Consider the following 17,848-nt stretch of genomic DNA (forward strand, 5'->3'; position numbering starts at 1 on the left):
TATTTCTTCTACAGCTATTATATATGTTTTCTCTTTGAACGGAAATAAATATTACATGTATTACTTATTCTGGATGCAAACATAACAAAATTTTGAATCTCGTTTTGTGATAGACCAATGACAAATGAACATAAAAAGTCCTTATCCAAAATCGTTAAAGAAAAAAACATCTATAAGTCTTTGAAAGCTGATATAAAACTAATGCAGGTCAAATATTCCCGAGTCTTATCAGAGAAGGAACATTATAGCCATACGCTATATGCTTCAATTTGGCACACACAAAAATATTTGTAGACTTGAAGAACTTCAAAATTGGTTTATTGAAATTTTGCCAGTTTATCAATACAAATCCACCACAGGTACAATTATCTGTAATTAAACAAACAAGTCTCTACCTTCATTCACGTCCTCTCATGTTATTCTAATTTGCACAGCCAATTTATACCAAGAGTATCTTCGCCTTGTTTTCCATGTTGAGGCTCTGTTCTTACTCTCATTTTGCTGCCTCTCTTTCTTTATTTATGCATAGAAGTTAATTGGTGAGTTGTATTGTACATTCCCCTCATTTTCTTCCCTACGGAGCTATCTTCTCTTTTCTTTCCTTGCGCAGCAAACTCTCTTTCTTCCTTTTCAATTTCCATGCTGAAAAATGTACTCATAATTTGGCGCAGCTATGGTTTTATTTTGAAATGTGTCTTCTTTTTCTACCCTGTTCTATCGTTTCTTTCAGCTCCCCTTCCACGCAACAACTCTTGGTTTCCCTTCTACACGCCTTGACCTTCTTCTGCGCCCTTTCACCTCTCCACACAACTCCTATCTCTTCGCAATGTTGGTGCATTTGTTTTCATCGCAGCATATAGAAATTTTCTTATTAATTTATTTTTAAAATGGAATTGTATTATTACAACTCCAGCTACGTACCCATTTATTTCATTTATCTGATATAAGCATAAATTTAGACATCACACAAATTAATATTTAAAATGATTTTCAATGATTCACCGGACCATTAGATAGAGCAAAACATTTTGTCACTGAAATTGACAAAATATCAATCTATTCCACACAATCAAAACTTAAAGTCAAAACTCAAACATAATTTAATCAAAGCAACAGGAACAAACAACAAACAAGTTTCTAGTGCTGTTGACTACTCATTCATCTAGATGTTTCTGTATTATGTTGGGTATATGAAGTCCAACGGTCACATGATTGTTTGCCTTCCCCAAACTCTTTGTCTCATGCTTGAATATATGTATAAATATGTGTGCAGTTTATGTACTGTGTATAATTAGATCTCGGTTAATAGATAAGATTTTCTTTCTTGAGAGTGGACGTAGGCAATTGCCAAACCACTATAAATCGTGTGTTGTCTCTTGTTATTTCTTTATTTTGTTTTGTTTTCGTTTCTTTGCTCGTTTTTAATCTTTTTATATTACACACACTGGATAGAAAAATCTGTGCGCATAGCTTACAGAATAGAGTTGAGTGATTGAATCACTCTTACATGTTGAAAACTACCTACAACGATCTCCACCACTGAAAAGCACTTATTTCTTCTTCGCTTCCAGCATTAGACTAGAACAATTGCCCTCTTCTTCCACCAGATCTTATTTTTACTTATTTCTTGTGGAGCTATGTCCACCATTGCTCTCTTCTTTTAATTTTTCAGTTTCTATTTTTTATAGTTGATATATGATGTGTATTTTTTAATGTCATGTTAGGTTGCCAAAACACAATTTGTGTCTCACACGCTTGCCTTAAGATGACTTGTGAAGGTGAGAAAGGTCTTGAATTCTATGGTCATCAACACCTTGTGGAGTGTATGGAAGCAGTCTAGCACAAAAAGAGCTCAAAAAGTAAGAGCAGTAATCCTTGATGAGAAATGGTGGGACAGTGTGGAATATGTTTTGAATTTCGTCGAGCCAATTATGAGCATTAAGTATGCTAATATTGATGGCTCATGTTTGGGTAAAATTTATGATCGCATGGATTGCATGGTGGACAAAATGAGAGAAAATAATATAGAAAAAAGGAAAACGACCCAACAAACTTTTTTTTCAAAATTGTGTAAAAAAATTGTGTTGATCATTGGAACAACATGACCTCCCCCTTCCATCTCTTAGCATTTTCTTTGGCACCAAAGTTTCATAATGTAGAGATGCTTGCAACACCAAGGAGGGTGCTACTATATAGAGATGTAGAGATTGCTACTAGCTATAGGGTTGTCTTTAAAAAAATATATTCAAATGAGGAGACAAGAAATATTGGACCTTGAGGGAGTTTGGCCATTTGTATTTATAATTTATAAATTTCTAATTATGTTTTAAGAGATTGCAAGTTCTTTAGCTAGGCGGAATTGGAGTACATACTCCTTCATTCACTCAGTCAAACGTAATCATTTGGGTGCAAAGAAAGAAGAGAATTTTGTCTACATACACTCCAATCTTCATCTATTGTCACATAAAAAACCTGAATATAATGCAGGTGCAGAAAGGTATTGGGATCTAGCTCCTGAGTGTGTTGATGCTACAGTTGCACAGCTGGCCCAAGTCTTTATAGATGAGGCAATTGTTGAACTTGAGGGAGACATAGCTAGTGGGAGTGGCATTCCAATAGATTATGGTTCAAATGATGCTGAATTTGAACCATATGATGACCTTGGGCTTGGGCTTCATGCTTCAAATGAAGATGAATATAGAGATTAAATCCCATATGGCTTGTAATTTGAATTTTCATTGTGTCATGACATTTTGAGACTTGAAAGTTGAATATTATCATTTTTGCAAATTATGAATATGATTTTTACAATAACTTAGTTTTCTGACATGTTTTCTCTCTCTTGCTCGGTTTGGGAACCTTCAGCACTACTAGACTATTAAAATATGCTTCTACCTCGAGAGTTATTTTGTTGTTATTTTGTTGCTTTTTGTTCAATTTATATTCTACCTTTAAGAAAACATGGGTATGCTTCCTCTACACTATACACATTGATCAAACTCATTTGATCGTGGATGGATATACATAGACCATTTAAATATTGTGAGAGTTGTTTAGTATCATCTTCTATATGACCGCTTTTATGCTTAACCAGTAAAATTCTTCAATGTACTCCTCAACACTCCTCTCTTGCTAGCAAAAAAATTTATTTTATTTTCATTACCATTTGATCCAATGATCTTATTAAATATCCTTTCCTCTTTATTGTCTATCTGTTTATAAATGATCCCACCATAGAGATGTGTGTCCCTTCAACTTGGTGTGCACATATTTGATCTTTTGGTCTTCCTTTGTATTGTCATACTCAAAATACTTTTCCATTTCGATAATCCAATCTAGTAATTCCTCTTCATTTAGACCACCTTTGAAATTTGGAAGATCAAAACAGGATTTAGAATTTATCCTTATAATGGCTTTTCAAGCCCTAGCTGATGCACTTCATTACTTCTTCAATAGTCTCTCTTCCTCATCTTCACTTATGTCCTCCATGTGGACTCCTCTTCTCTGAATTGTCTCTATTGCATCCAATCATGTTGCGTTACCTCTTATTGTCTCTGCAAAATTTCTTGCCACCTCCACAATTTCAGGCTCCATGAGTCTCGGTCCTCTACCTCTATGACCCTGTCCGCTATATCCCATGTTGGCTGCCCTTTGCAATTTAAAGGTTTTCTCCTTTGTTCTCCCACCTACAACTCTCTCAAGATTTCTCCTCAACACAGTCACAACCCGGCTATGATACCAATTAACGCAGGTCAATATTCCTAAATCTTATCAGACAAGGAACATTGCAATCGTACACTTTAAACTTCAATTCATTTAGCTTACACACACAAACATATTTGCAAACTTGAAGAACTTAAAAATTGGTTTATTAAAATTTTGCCAAGTTATCAATACAAATCCTTCATAGGTACAGGTACAATTCTCTGTGAATTAAATAAACAAGCCTCTACCTTCATTCAAATCCTCTATTATTCTGATTTGGACAACCGATTTATACTAAGGCTCTGTTCTTACTATGTTTTTGGAGCCTCCCTTTCTATATTTATGATTAGAAGTTAATTGCTGACTTGTATTCTACTTTCACCTCATTTTCTTCCTACGCAGCTATCTTCTCTCCTCTTTCATTGCGTAGCAAACTCTCTATTTTTAATTCCCCCGCTGAAAAAATTTTCTCAATCTTTGGCGCAGCTATCTTTTTATTTTGAAATGTCTCTTCTTTTTTTTCTGCCCTGTTCTAATGTTTCTTTCAACTCCCCTTTCACGCAATAGCTCTTGGTTTCCCTTCTACACACCTTGACCCTTCTACTACGCCCTTACCTCTCCAGACAACTCCTATCTCTTCACAATATTGGCACCTTTGTTTTCATTGCAGTATATGGAAATTTTCTTTTTAATTTATTTTTAAAATGGACTTGTATTATTTGCAACTCCAACTATATAACCATTTTTTTCATTTTTCTAGTATATGCATAAACTTAGATATCATATAAATTAATATTTAAAATGATTCTTAATAATTTTAACTAAAAGAAGGGTAAAAATTTATCACAACAAAGAAAGAGATGCAACAAATATTCAGTAGAAAAAATTACACAGCCTTATTAGTCTCCACTAAATGGTACAACACATGAGACATATCGGGAGATGATTGCTCCTTATCCACAATATACCAGCCCTGCCCATAATCGGAAGCCCGTTTGGCTAAACAATCAGTCACTCCATTGCATTCCCTAAGAATGTGACTAAAAATAGCAGTTTCCAAGGAATTGCACAACCAGAGAATCTGCCTAATCACCACAGCCAATTGCCAAGAGCACAACTACGCTCCACGCAAATGATAAAGGATCTCCATTAAATTACACACAATCTAAATTGTTCACTAAAATCTGAACAACATAATCCAATCCAAATAACAAACATATTCTTAGGGATGTATAAATAATATAATATTTTCTATGATACCATGAAAAATGATAAAATCCCTAAGAATTCAAGAAGATATATTATTGTATTATTTACATAACTTATAAGTTATCAATGACATCCCTTTGCATTTATCAAAATTTTATATTTAGATATCTGAGCTAGGGACCTTGACTCTATGATTGGGTTTCTTGTATATTAGTTTTCCTGCCCTTTCTCTTCCCTTCTCCGTAGTCTGGAGACCTCAAAAGTTGCGTTTTTTTGCTTGATTCTTGACGTATCCACTGGATGAAAAAGAAAATTTGCAAGTTTCTCTCCCCTCTGCGTTTGGAGTGGCAGAGTCGTCCCCACTCCTATTTCTTCTCCTTCCTGCAAATCTCCCATCTCCTGATTGGCATATTCTGGATCATGAGTGAGTGTTTCACACATCACAAAATTCTCCAGACCTCATTCAGATCTTTGGATAGCTCCATTAAATTAAACCCACTTCCATAAATTGTCAATCTCATTCAGAAGTTGGCATTGATTCTCCTCTGTCGAAGCTGTGAATGTGGGAAGAATTTTTATGTTTTCCATTGCGTCGAGATCTTCCAACGGTCGGCCTCCGCTGCCTTCACTCATTCATCCTCTGGTTGCAAGTCCGGAATGACCACATCTTGTGAACTATCCTTTTCCTTCTCCATATCGGCCATGACTTTGTCTTCTTCAGCATGCTTAATCCGCTTCCAATCCCCTGAAGAAGGCGAATCATATCTCTCTACAGCACATTCAATGCTCGAGTGCCATAGACCTTTCCATTTTCCGCAGACCATCGTTGGAGTTTCCATCTCTATTCTTTGATTCCAGAGGCCTGCCCCTGTAAAATTCTCGAACTACCCCTAGGTTGTGCCCCTCGGAATGATTTCTAAACAGATCCTTGATTGCTTCATAGAAGATTCTTATCCAAACAAATGAACGATCCTAGCTCTTCTCTGATCAAAGAGAGGGCCTCTGCGTTCCAATATTCCACAGGGAGGTTGGGTAATTTAAACCAAACAGGAATGCTTTACATTCCATGCGAAAGAGAGTCGAAATTCAGATGCTAATCCAAGAAATAAACGCCTACCCCATACTTAGATTGTGATATCTCCCTCAAGATAGCATTTTAAAGAGCTTTCGAGCTAAATTCGACAGAGAGGTAACTTTTGGGCATGAATTTTACCCCGACATTCTCTCCTCATTGATCCGACCACCAGCTCGCGATTTTATTATCGTCCATCCCTAGCCTACACCATTTTGCGAATAAAGCGCAACTTGACATTCGCTCTATCGCCGATTGAATGATTTTTGCTAGAATGACCATAGCCTTGCTGGATCGGGGTTTCTACATCCTTTCGCCGCTCCTGTTCTGATGGAAGAAACCCTTCTTAAATCGCCAATCCTTTCCCGAACGAGATCCGCCTATGGCTTGGTTGCTTCCGCTGAAGAGAAAGGCCTTTTAGGCTGGGGTCTGAAGAAATGATCTTATGAGCAAATGTTTTTTCTTCTATGGGATTAATTGGAATCTTTCCCCAAAAAAGGAAGCCCCTACTTTTTAGGAAGCAGGCAAAAAAAAAAGGTGGGGCTAGAAATTGCCCCACCAGCTTAGGAACTTTGTTTGTCACTTGTCAATGATCTGCACATTCCATCTCCCACCAAAATCAAATGAAGAGGGAAAATGAAATTTATTTAATTAATTTTACCTTTTTTTGTGCTCAAACTTCCTTAAATTTAGTAGTTCAAATTTTTAAACTGGTTCCATAACAAAACTCATGAGACAGCCATGTTTAAATTTTTCCTAAAAAAATTGAGCCGCCCTAGCTCTATTTTTAAGGAAGCCCCCCTCCATGGGACCCCAGCCTAAGAGGCCTTTCTCTTCAGTGGAGTCTTATGGAGGGGCTTAAACTTACGGAGGGGCTTGAACTTCTAATTCTTAGAAAGAGGAGATTCAATGAAGGAAAAAAAAAAAAAAGATTGTTTGAAATATTGTCTTAAAAATAGAAGTTCCTACTTTTTAGACTTGCAAATTTAAGGTGGTGAAAATGGGGTGGGGCTAATTGGCCCATGAGCTTAGAGTTGTTATGTGCCACTTTAAGACATTTAGTTTAAATTTCTATTAAAAATATTTTTTGGAGGAATCACTGCACATAGTATAGAAGGCAAAGGTAGTATATCAATGAGACCACCAGCTTCAATAAATTTGAGAGCTTAAATTTTTAAGCCGAATTCCATGGGACCATCAACTTTCAAATTTTTCTCAAAAATCTCAACAACTCTAGTGCTATTTTTTAAGAAGCCCCCTCCTCTTTTGACCCAACGGAATAGCATAAATGCCAATCGCTAAGTCAAGGATTTGGGATCCCTAGTCGTCGAGGACCTTCCTCTTGTCCGCTACCTGAGGCCTGCATTGGAAATCTCTGCTCCCCTACCCTAGAGATTTTTGCATCCTTGAAAAAACACGCCATTTTTTTGACTAAATTATTAATACCGGAACATTACTTTTTTTTTTTTATTCCTCTCTAATCTGATTCTTGGTAATATACTTTATTATAAAATTAAGAGTTTATGGGTGATAATTTCTTTACATATCACCATCTTAACTCTTTGTCCTTAGCATATGGTATAAAACATTCCTACACCATATGGTGAGAATGGAAGAATTGTAGCTAGATGACCAAGCTACTTAATATGGTTAATTCCTTAACCTAGCACTTAATTAGAAACGATAATAAAGAAGCCACAACAAAAATGACACTAGTCATTGTCACTACTTTCATACTGATTGCAATGTAATCATTTTTGAAACCAAAGAAAAATTCTAATAAGGTGTTACATATGAGAATCAAATGAGATAAAATGCAAGTGATATAGGTGTATATATATAAACAACCCACACCTTTTATTCTCAATAGTAACAATAATTCTCTGGAAAGAGAATAAGCCAATGAAAATTTTGTAACATAAGAGAAAAAATAAAATATAATCTCAAAGAATATGCATTTAATGTTCAATGTTATTTGGTTTTAAAAAATAGAAGCATTACTTCAGAATTCATGTGTTGAAATGTGTATTATTTTCTATTATCAAATATTTTTGGTTTACATAAAAAAAATTAAAAATTATGTTACAAAATTGACAATTACAACAAAGTCATGTGAGGTTTAAATGAAATTTATGAGTTGGATTGATTGAATAGAACACACCCAAGTGGTGCCACCTACATTTGGTTGGTATAAAACTAAAATACATTATTTTATACAACAAAAAATTTGTAAGACTCATATAATAATGATGTATTGAATACATTAGAAATTGTGAGTATAAAATTTTTTATTAAATACATCAATTTTTTATATAAATTGAAAATTAAACTAATATCATATGTCTACAAGTAGAATTAATCAATTCAATATTGTTTATGTACAGTTTGATAGAATAAGTGCTATCATAAGTTTAAGGTATATAAACTTAAAAGAGGTAAGAGACAACAACATAAATATGCCATCATTTCTTAGAGAAAATCTTAGAGATATCATTATGATAGATCTAATTGAAAAGAGTATCAATGTTGAGAAAATTAATTAGCATGCATCATAGGTGAGGATAAGGAGGGATTCATACAACATAGAGAAACTTTTATATCTAAATACAGGGCGTATAATTTCAAAATAATAAATCTAGAAATTAGAAATTGAAAAAGAGGCAAAACCTTGGAGAAAATCACTAGAAGCGTTCAAAATTAAGAGATACAAAATGATAAAAATAAACACCATTCACTAAATTAGAGTCTATCAAATAATAAATAAAACTAAACTAAACAAAACCCAAACTAAATGAGAGATGAGATAGTAAATGAAAGAGAAAAATTGAATGTGATTAGATCCATGTCAATTTAGAATTATTGATGATGAAGGTTTCTTTGTATATCATGCTTGACGATAAAAAGAAAATAGGGGTTTAAAATTGTATTTGCATCTATCAAATTGTGATGAATCTATGCTTACTCAAGACAAGGTCAATCCTATAGTTTACCCTTGGGATGCTTTATCTTGCATATTTTTTTTCCTCTACTTTATTCTTTTAACACATGAATTATGGAGCAACATAATTTCCTTGTAAATTTAGGGAATGAGGTCTAATAGTTGCCCACCCTAACTTCTCACCTTATAGGTTGTGTGTGTGTGTGTGTCTCCACACACACACACATAACAAGAATTAAGGAACAACACATTTTCCTTCTAAGTTTAGAAACTCATTAGGGGACAAGGTCCAATAGTTGATCACCCTAACTTCCCACCTTTAAATAAATGGTACATCAAATTTTTATGAATTTTTTCGTATGTGACTTAAGAGCTTAAAGCTATTGTTTAAGCTTCTAAGTAGTTACAACAACTATGAGACTGATTTTTACAAGTACAAAGATCAAAAAATAGTCATTTAGAAGTGTTGCCTACTACCAACACATAGATGCATTAATGATTAAAAAATTCTTGACCAATTTTTACACGTATACAATAGTAAAAAAAAAAACAATTACACAACTCTTCTAATTAAAAATAAATAAATTAACAATTATTAATTCATGTGAAATATTTCACAAGAAATCTAGAATTTAATGTGTTGTGAATGGCTATTAGCACATTACCTACTTAAAAAAACAAAATCCTTACACTAAATTTATATCTAAATTTAAAATTTAATGTTGATTCCATACCGTAAATGTTATTCTACGAATTGATTACGTAACTGTAAGTAAAAGCAGCTAATCCATGAATGTAGGGGGTGCGTCTACCTTTGCTGTGGAATTTCCGTTACCCGTTTTCATAGACATTCCAATCTTCTGAATAATTGCAAGCCCATCTCTCCATTTCGCCTCTAACCATTTCCATACTGGTTTAGATTCTCTCTCTATACTTTTCTTTGTCTGTAAACTCTCTAACGCATCCGCTATTTTCTTACACCTGGTTTCCCCAATTGCGGATAATTTGGACTCTCTTGCTCCAGGAAAATCTTCCTTGTGAAATGAATATGAAAATGCTGACTGAGCCGCTGTCTTTATAAGAATGGATTCTGTCTGGAAGCCGTAATGATTCAGGTCAGTAACAAATGTAATAATGGGAAGTAAATGCCCAAATATGTAAAAACCTAATCATGCCCTAAAAATGCGAAGTAAAAAGCTAATCATGCCCTAAAAATGTAATATCCTAAGCAAATGCCTTAAAATATTTATTAATCTAATCATTTTACTTGTTGCTGTTTCTGAGTTTGATTGTGTCTGAGTTTTTTCATCAACATTTTCATCAGAATGATAGAGAGCATTAAGAAGTAGAGAAATAAATTGATGAAAGAGTAGAAATAAATTGATGAAAGAGTTCTACTCTTTCATCAATTTATTTCTCTACTTCTTAATGCTCTCTATCATTCTGATGATGAATCAGAGTGATTTGAAATGTTGATAAAAAAACACAGACACAATCAAACCTAGAAACAACAGCAAATAACATAATAAATTGTAGAAAGCTTTAACCTAATCATTACCTGAACCATGAGACTGGACTTTCCCATTTCCCATTCTCCCGAGATTCCGACGGTAATGGGAGATTTTACAAAAGGATTCAAAAATAATGCGGCCAGGCCATTGGCGAAAGCACCTCGACCTACCCAGAATTAGAATAGAAAATGTTAAGAAATTTTGCCGCTGAATTTTTATGCATCTTCATTTAGTAAACTAGATCAAACTTACCAAGATTATCCGACAGAGCCGGTTTATCAGTTCCTTGTTCAACAATATTGTCAATTTGCATGAGAACTGTGAAAAAAACAGAGTATATTGAGATCTGCACACATCGTTTGTTTGACGAGGAAAACAAAAATGAAAAAATAAAAAAGGTAAATGTAGAAACAAGCATACCATATTCAACATTTTTCTTTTCTTCTTCTGAAAGAGAGTCTATCCATTTCCTACTGCGAATAAGAGCAATGTTTGCGCCCCTGGTGAGGAGCTCGCTCGTCATATCTATATTGCCTAATGTTGCTGCCAATCTAAGCAAATTCAAGTTATTCTCCCCTCGTGATCCCAGTAATTCATTTCTTCTGTTGACAAGATATGTCCTAAGCGGAGAATTGGGGCTTGAACTTTTCTCCGCAGAACCAATTCCAACAGCGGAAGCATACAAAAGCAGAATTTTCTCTTTATCGGATTTACATCCGTCGCCTTTCTGTTTATCAGATTCAAAACTCTCCAGAAGCAATTTAGCTATTGCCTCGGCATTTTTACCATTTTTTGCTTGACTGGCAAAATGCAGAACTGTTTTGCCGTCACAGTCGCGTTCTCTTAATGGCTGGGCTCCCTCGTCGAGAAGTTTTTTCACAATTTTCTTGTGGCCTCCACCTGCTGCTTTATGTAGTGCCGTCTGACCCAGTACGTCTGGTGCCCCAACATAGTTAATGCGCTTTTTTCTTGAAATTGCCCTATCCGAGAGCAGCTTTTCTACCATTTTTAGATTGCCTCTCTCAGCAGCCAAATGCAAGGGCGTTGTTTCTCTATCATCTTTGAGAAAAACTTGACTTGTGCCTTGTGCTCCGAAAATAAATATGTCTAAAACCTCGTTATTGTCATGAGATCCAGCGACTGCATAGTATATAGCACTCTGTCCATCACGGTCCTTGGTATCTATGTTTGGGATTTGCTCTAAAAGTTTAGAACAAAGGTATTTGTGTCCAAGGAAAGCTGCGACATGGAGCACATTTCTTCCGTATTTATCTCGTGCTTTTACGAGCTCCTCATTTACGCCACACACTGAAATAATATTCCATGCCACCGAGTCGTCTGCACCCTCGGCAGCGTAATGAAATGATGTCTTTCCTTCATTGTCTGGGTCAAGAGGATTGGCGCCTTCCTTCAGCAGCTCTTCAACGAGAGGCTGATAGCCTTTTCGCGAAGACTCGCGCAGATACAATGAGAGATTCAGATTCTTAAAATAAGACTGTGGTTCTCTGGACTGTGACAGCAGCCATGCCACCATTCTCACATTGGTGTCTTGACACTCAACAGCAAAATCCAAAGGCGTCTTCCCATTCTTGTCTTTGCTATCGACCAGGCGAGCATCCTCTTCAACACCGTCGTCTGTTTTTGCATCAATCAGAACACGAACCACCTCTTCATTTTGCTGCTCACGCCCAAGTGCATGGTGTAGTGGAGTCTGACCATTCTTATCTCTAGAACTCATGTTTGCGTTGTTGAGGAGGAGGAGACTGCACATTCTGGCGTGACCACAGAAAGCAGCTCTGTGTAGAGGAGTCCTCATTTTACTGTCAAATGCGTTTGCAAGTCTTTCTTTTTTAAGTAGCATTTCCGCAATTTCAAGTCCCTTGGATTCATCGTCCAGTTTTGCTGCATGGTGCAATGCCGTTTCTCCTCTTTTATCATCTGTTTCAGAGGGCTTTACTCCACTCTCAATGAATCTTTTTACCAGATTTACATCGCCTTTCTTTGCTGCCTGAACAAGAAAGGTGTTTACAACAACAGACTTGCCATTATAGCTGAATGTTCCGTACCCTTGGTCACGGAAAATCTCAATAAACCGCTTGCAACTGCCCGCCGCCTCTTTTGCTGCTGCTTCTACAAGCTTCCCTAAATTATCAGTGCCAGAGAATTTTCTGCTTAAGTGCTCGTGGCCATAGGCAATTACTGATGCGACAAATGCGTGATCGTCCATCCTCTTTCTCTCTGCTAGTGGACGCATCAGGAGCTTGCAGCACTCCCTTACAATCACCACAGCCATGACGTCTGCCGCAAAACAGCAGACACTATCACCCACGTCTTCCCAAGACAACTCCTCGCCTCTGTTGAATGCAAGCTCCCGAAACCTCTTCAAATCCTCCGTCAACCCCATATCCTCCCAACATCGATCGCCAATGTCCAAGAGCTCTGTCGACAATAACGCCTTTGATAAAATATCGTTTCCAATTTTATCCCGCACGGAATCTTGAATGGTGATCGTCAAGGCTCTCATAGAAGCGCACGAAAATTCCGATTCCGGCACTCTGCTCTTTTCGCACACACCGTGCAACTCCCTCGCCACTGCGCTTACTAGTTTGCTTGCCGCTTCTGTTTCGTCTGCGATCCCCCAACTCCAACTGCGATCCTGGTCTTTATGGCCCTCAATCAACCAATGAAGGACCTCGTAGTTCCAGTCTTCACAGCACAAGAACAAAGCAGCACTCCTGCCCTCGTTACTCAAGGGAACGTTGGAATATAAGGCCGGATCGCTGTTACCTTTTGTGGATAAGAGACGAACTGTCAGCCTAGTGCTTTACATTGCAACATCAACACAACTTGAAACCTCGAAATTTTCAGTAAATATAATTTGTCATCTGCATTCAACTACGTTTTACCCTAGTTAATCAAGCCAAGAGATGTCAATACAGACCTGTGTTGGATATTTCTGGAGTTGGTGTCTCGACGACTAGCATGTATCCAAGACAGCTTCTGAAACCCACTTGGACATTGAAGTCATAACCAGCACCTCCGATCCAGCCATCTAGAAGACGGGCTCTGTCCCATTTCTCTAACAGATTATTACGCTTTATCCATTCCAGATTAGCCTTCGCTTCTTTCACAGTTGCCAAACGGTAGTCTGGGCCTGTTCGGCAGAACCTTTCCAACTTTCTGAAGTCCATGTTATCCTTAGCTAACCAAAACGTATCGAACGCAGAACGTTAAGATAACAAGGTGAATTGAACCCAAAACGTTTTCTACTTGTTACCAGTGCCCTACTCGTAATTTTATAACTTTTAAATTGGGGGATTATTTATTATTTTTGTGTGTGGATAAGAGTGAAACGCGAAAGCAGGATAACGCAATTGAATCCACTCTTTCGAATGACAACTGTTCACTAATATCGATGCGGCATTAAGTCCTCATTGTACAAATGACCATTCCGGTCAAATTTACTCGTACGAACGACAACTGTATTTACGTTTAACAAAATAGTGTCACATTTAGGACTTGAATTCCACTTATACCTGTCAATTCCATATTTCCAGACCATGGGTAAATTAAGTCCTCATTATACAAATGACCATTCCGATCGAATTTACTCGTACGAACAACTGTATTTACATTTAACAAAATAGTGTCACATTTAGGACTTTAATTCCACTTATACCCATCAATTCCATGTCTGGACCATGGGCAATCTCTTTTTCGTTTAGTAAGTAAATAATAATTAGTGCGATAACATTTTAGTGTTTAATGGATATCTAGAACATTTTAATGGTAGATCGTTAAATCTTGAATAAATGATATGTTATATTTTAACAATTATCGTCTAGCGACTAGCATTCTAAGGTTTTATTCTAACATATTTCTTCAAGTGCTTGTTTTGTATTTTAAGTCTCAAATTCTATGTAAGAAAAATTGTAAATTCATGGATCAACTTTAGCATATCAAGAAGCAAGTGTTGAAGTTTCAGCTTGACAACAAACTTGGGCATTCCTAAAAATGGTATACTTTTCCAAGATGAGGATTCTTTTGTTACAACTTTGTATGCAATTGATTAGAGCTATATGGCAACTCTTTTGTAATGGTGGTAGACTCTTTCTTGTTAAGGATTCCCTTGTGGGGTATCTTTGTATGTTTTGTATAGAATATATAAGATGGTCGTTGTAACTAGAATGTTGGAATATGTAATGACTTTGGATTGTAAGAGCACTACTAGTGCTCTTCCCCTAGTATGAAAGAAAAAGGGGGGGAGAAAGGTGTTGTGAATAGTCGAAAGATGTGTTGCTCATCTTTACTAAAAGAGTCATCAATTTAATATATATAAGAGAAGAACACCACCCATGTTCCAATAATTGTGCATTCCATATGTACCCAACCCCCCAGTTACTAGCTTTAAAGAAACCAAAAAAATGATAACTAAAATTCCATTAATAAATTTCACATGTATCAATAACCGCTCACTTTTTAGCATTTTTGCTTCATAATTGGCCTATTTGTGCACGACAATGGAGCATTTGTGCACAACTACTGGATTATTTTTGCATAAGTATCGGCAATTTTAAGTGCATGTTTATTGGGGCATCTTTAAGTAGGTGTCGAGTGACACTTTGAAATGAGTACTTTTTTACCCTTGCATGCATAACGAATTCCATAACATGTGTCGTTACTATCCAGAAGCTGACATGATAGCTATAAAAAGTTAAGTCGCATACGTAAACAACAACAAAAAATCGTCAAAATTTAATGTACCGTTTAAGATCTATAGATACATGAAGTTAGGTATAATATGCTTCTCTTACACATTTTCTTAAAAAAAAAATTTAAAAATCATCAATATTTAATTCTTTGCGCGACTTGACTTTGTATTTCATCTGTCGGTGATAAAATCATTGCAGAGTACCGTTCAATGACAAGGTATTTTAATTGGAATTTAGTTTCATTCACTTTCCACGTGTCAGATGAAAATACATGCACGTTAATTTTCTTTCGTTTTCGTGTGGAAATTGGTGAAATCAAGACTGACCAAACGTTCCAATTGTAAATTCAATATTGATGACTGTTTGTTTTGGTCAGTCTTGATTTCACCAATTTCCACACGAAAACGGAAGAAAATTAACGTGCATGTATTTTCATCTGACATGTGGAAAGTGAGTGATACTAAATTCCAATTAAAATACCTTGTCATTGAACGGTACTCTGCAATGATTTTATCACCGACAGATTAAATACAAAGTCAAGTCGCGCAAAGAAAAATGAGTGAGTTGACCCGCCCAAACTACCATTGATTTAGTGAGAATGTTTCCTTGTCGTCGTGTGTAACAAGCTAGGTCGATGGGAACACCTTTGACCATGCTTTTTAATTAATTAATAATTAAAATATAACAAATGTTTATTTTTTAATTAATTATTAAATTGGTCAATGGTACAATATAGATATTATATAGATATTGTCGATAGAAATGGCACTGGCTATTCAGACAACAAAACGTCGTGGAGCATCCCCATCCATCTAGTACAAAAATCCTCTAAATCCTTTGTTGACTCGGTGTCCCATCCATCTAGTACATAAGTCCTCAATTTTAGATGTTAAAAGCAATTTTTTTTAGATGAAATTTATTTTAGGTGAAGATAAAAATAAAATATGTTTAAACTTTTTAGATGTTAAAAAGCAAATTACAATTGGGGGGTGGAATTTGCTGCCGTCGTTAAGGGCAGAGTGGGTTGTGTAAAGCAAATAGTAAAAATATAAATACAATTTTATATTGTTTTATTTTATTTTTTCAAATTTTTAATTCTTTTTTCATTTTTTGGATTGTCTTTTTTCTTTTTTATCCATATCTTAATGATATCTTTTTATAAGATTAAGATTTTATTTTTCTTTCTCCCTTTCTTTCTTTTTTCCACTATTTAACATTTTCTAATTGTCCTCTTTTTAATAGATTTTTATTTCTTAGAATTATTTTTCGGTTATTCTATTTTATCTATTTTTTATTCAATCTCTTAAAATAAGAAATATCTCTTTTGGATATCTTCTAATTTTTTTTTCTTAATAAAATAAATTTTATTGATTTCTTTGTTTTTGCTTATTTCCTTTAATAAAAGAGATAAGAAAGAATTTAATTTCTTAGAAGTTCACTAATTATTTAGAGTTATATTCTTAGTTATCTCTTTTATCTTTATTTTGTTCTTAAGTTTTATAGCTTTTAATTGTCTTTTCTTTCTTTTTGTTTTTAAATATTTTTGAATCTTGAACTTTGTGCTCTTTTTTCACCCCCTCTTCTATTTTAGTCAATATAAGTTCATAAATTTTCATTTTTTCCATTTTAACTCATAAAGTAGCTCTCTCACATCATGGAGTGTAATCCTAAACATTGATGCTAAAAAATTCATACACAGTTGAATCCATAAATGGGTAAGTGCACCAAGATGGTGTGCAAAAAGGGGTATAAGTGGACCCTTTTTTTTCTTTTCTGAAATCAGGGAAACCTGAACTTGGAGGAGAAAGTTGAGAGCCATCCACTCAAGATATGAAGATACTCAAAGAACAAAGATTGTAGTACTCTGAATCTAGTTTCCAAACTACTATTTTTTTTCAAAATTGGATAAGATTAAGGGGGTCGAATCCTTTGTGCACGAAAAATAGACCCTATTTTTTAAAAAAAAACATAACATAGTGTCTGACGTGCGCATCAAAAAAGTCATAGTTAGATTTAGTATTTTGACAAATCCTTTGGCAGAAAGATAGTTAAGAGTGAGCACTAGAAGTTGTGTATTTTTTGTAATTTTTTGTTGAGATTTTTTTTTTATGATTTTTCTAATCGAGCACATCTTGAAAATCAGGTACATGTTCATGCGCGAAGCATAACTTGCACCAAAACAATAAAAAAATTAATTAAAAATTAAAAATTGTAAAGAATCAAGTGCACTACAATAATAAATAAAGTTTTTTTAAAATTTGGATAAGTAGATTAAAAGTTATTAAAAAAATGGTACACGTATGTCTTTGAGAACTATGGAGACACTGGTAAAAGAAATTCAATAATAATATGTTATTGTTGTTCAAATTTAAAACAAATTATATGGTTAGAAAGCTCAAAAGATGGGTGAAAATATGGTGGCAATTTTAGAAATACCCACTTGATGAAGTGTAAACCTGATGATGACAAAGTCGAGAAACCAAGTTGATAAAACAAAACACGTCAAAAAGGAGGGAAGTGGAGGGAAATCAAACTTCCAACACGTGGCTTTGCCATCCAAGCCTATTCACAAGCCTAAATAGTCAAAAACGTGTATGGGCTCCCTGTACTATAAACAACGTGTACGGGATATTTTTAAAACAAAACTGTTTATGGGCTTCCTTTACAATAAGAAGCATGTACGCGATGTTAAAGCTATAAA

General features: G+C 35.2%; 1 protein-coding gene across 2 annotated transcripts in view; it reads right to left on the bottom strand.

The window, feature by feature from the left end:
- The window catches only part of LOC131071677 (uncharacterized), a 72,757-nt gene extending 59,021 nt beyond the window's left edge, over nucleotides 1-13,736 (bottom strand). For both annotated transcript variants that reach the window (XM_058007615.2, XM_058007614.2), the window contains exons 1-5: nucleotides 13,377-13,736; nucleotides 10,856-13,222; nucleotides 10,688-10,753; nucleotides 10,483-10,601; nucleotides 9,737-10,018 (exon numbers count right to left, since the gene is read on the bottom strand). In XM_058007615.2, coding sequence (XP_057863598.2) covers nucleotides 9,737-10,018; nucleotides 10,483-10,601; nucleotides 10,688-10,753; nucleotides 10,856-13,222; nucleotides 13,377-13,626 — 3,084 coding nt within the window. In that variant the 5' untranslated portion in view covers nucleotides 13,627-13,736. The remainder of the gene's footprint in view (nucleotides 1-9,736; nucleotides 10,019-10,482; nucleotides 10,602-10,687; nucleotides 10,754-10,855; nucleotides 13,223-13,376) is intronic.
- Nucleotides 13,737-17,848: the final 4,112 nt, after the last annotated feature.

This window comes from Cryptomeria japonica, chromosome 4 (genome assembly GCF_030272615.1).
Source record: "Cryptomeria japonica chromosome 4, Sugi_1.0, whole genome shotgun sequence".
Taxonomy (NCBI): domain Eukaryota; kingdom Viridiplantae; phylum Streptophyta; class Pinopsida; order Cupressales; family Cupressaceae; genus Cryptomeria; species Cryptomeria japonica.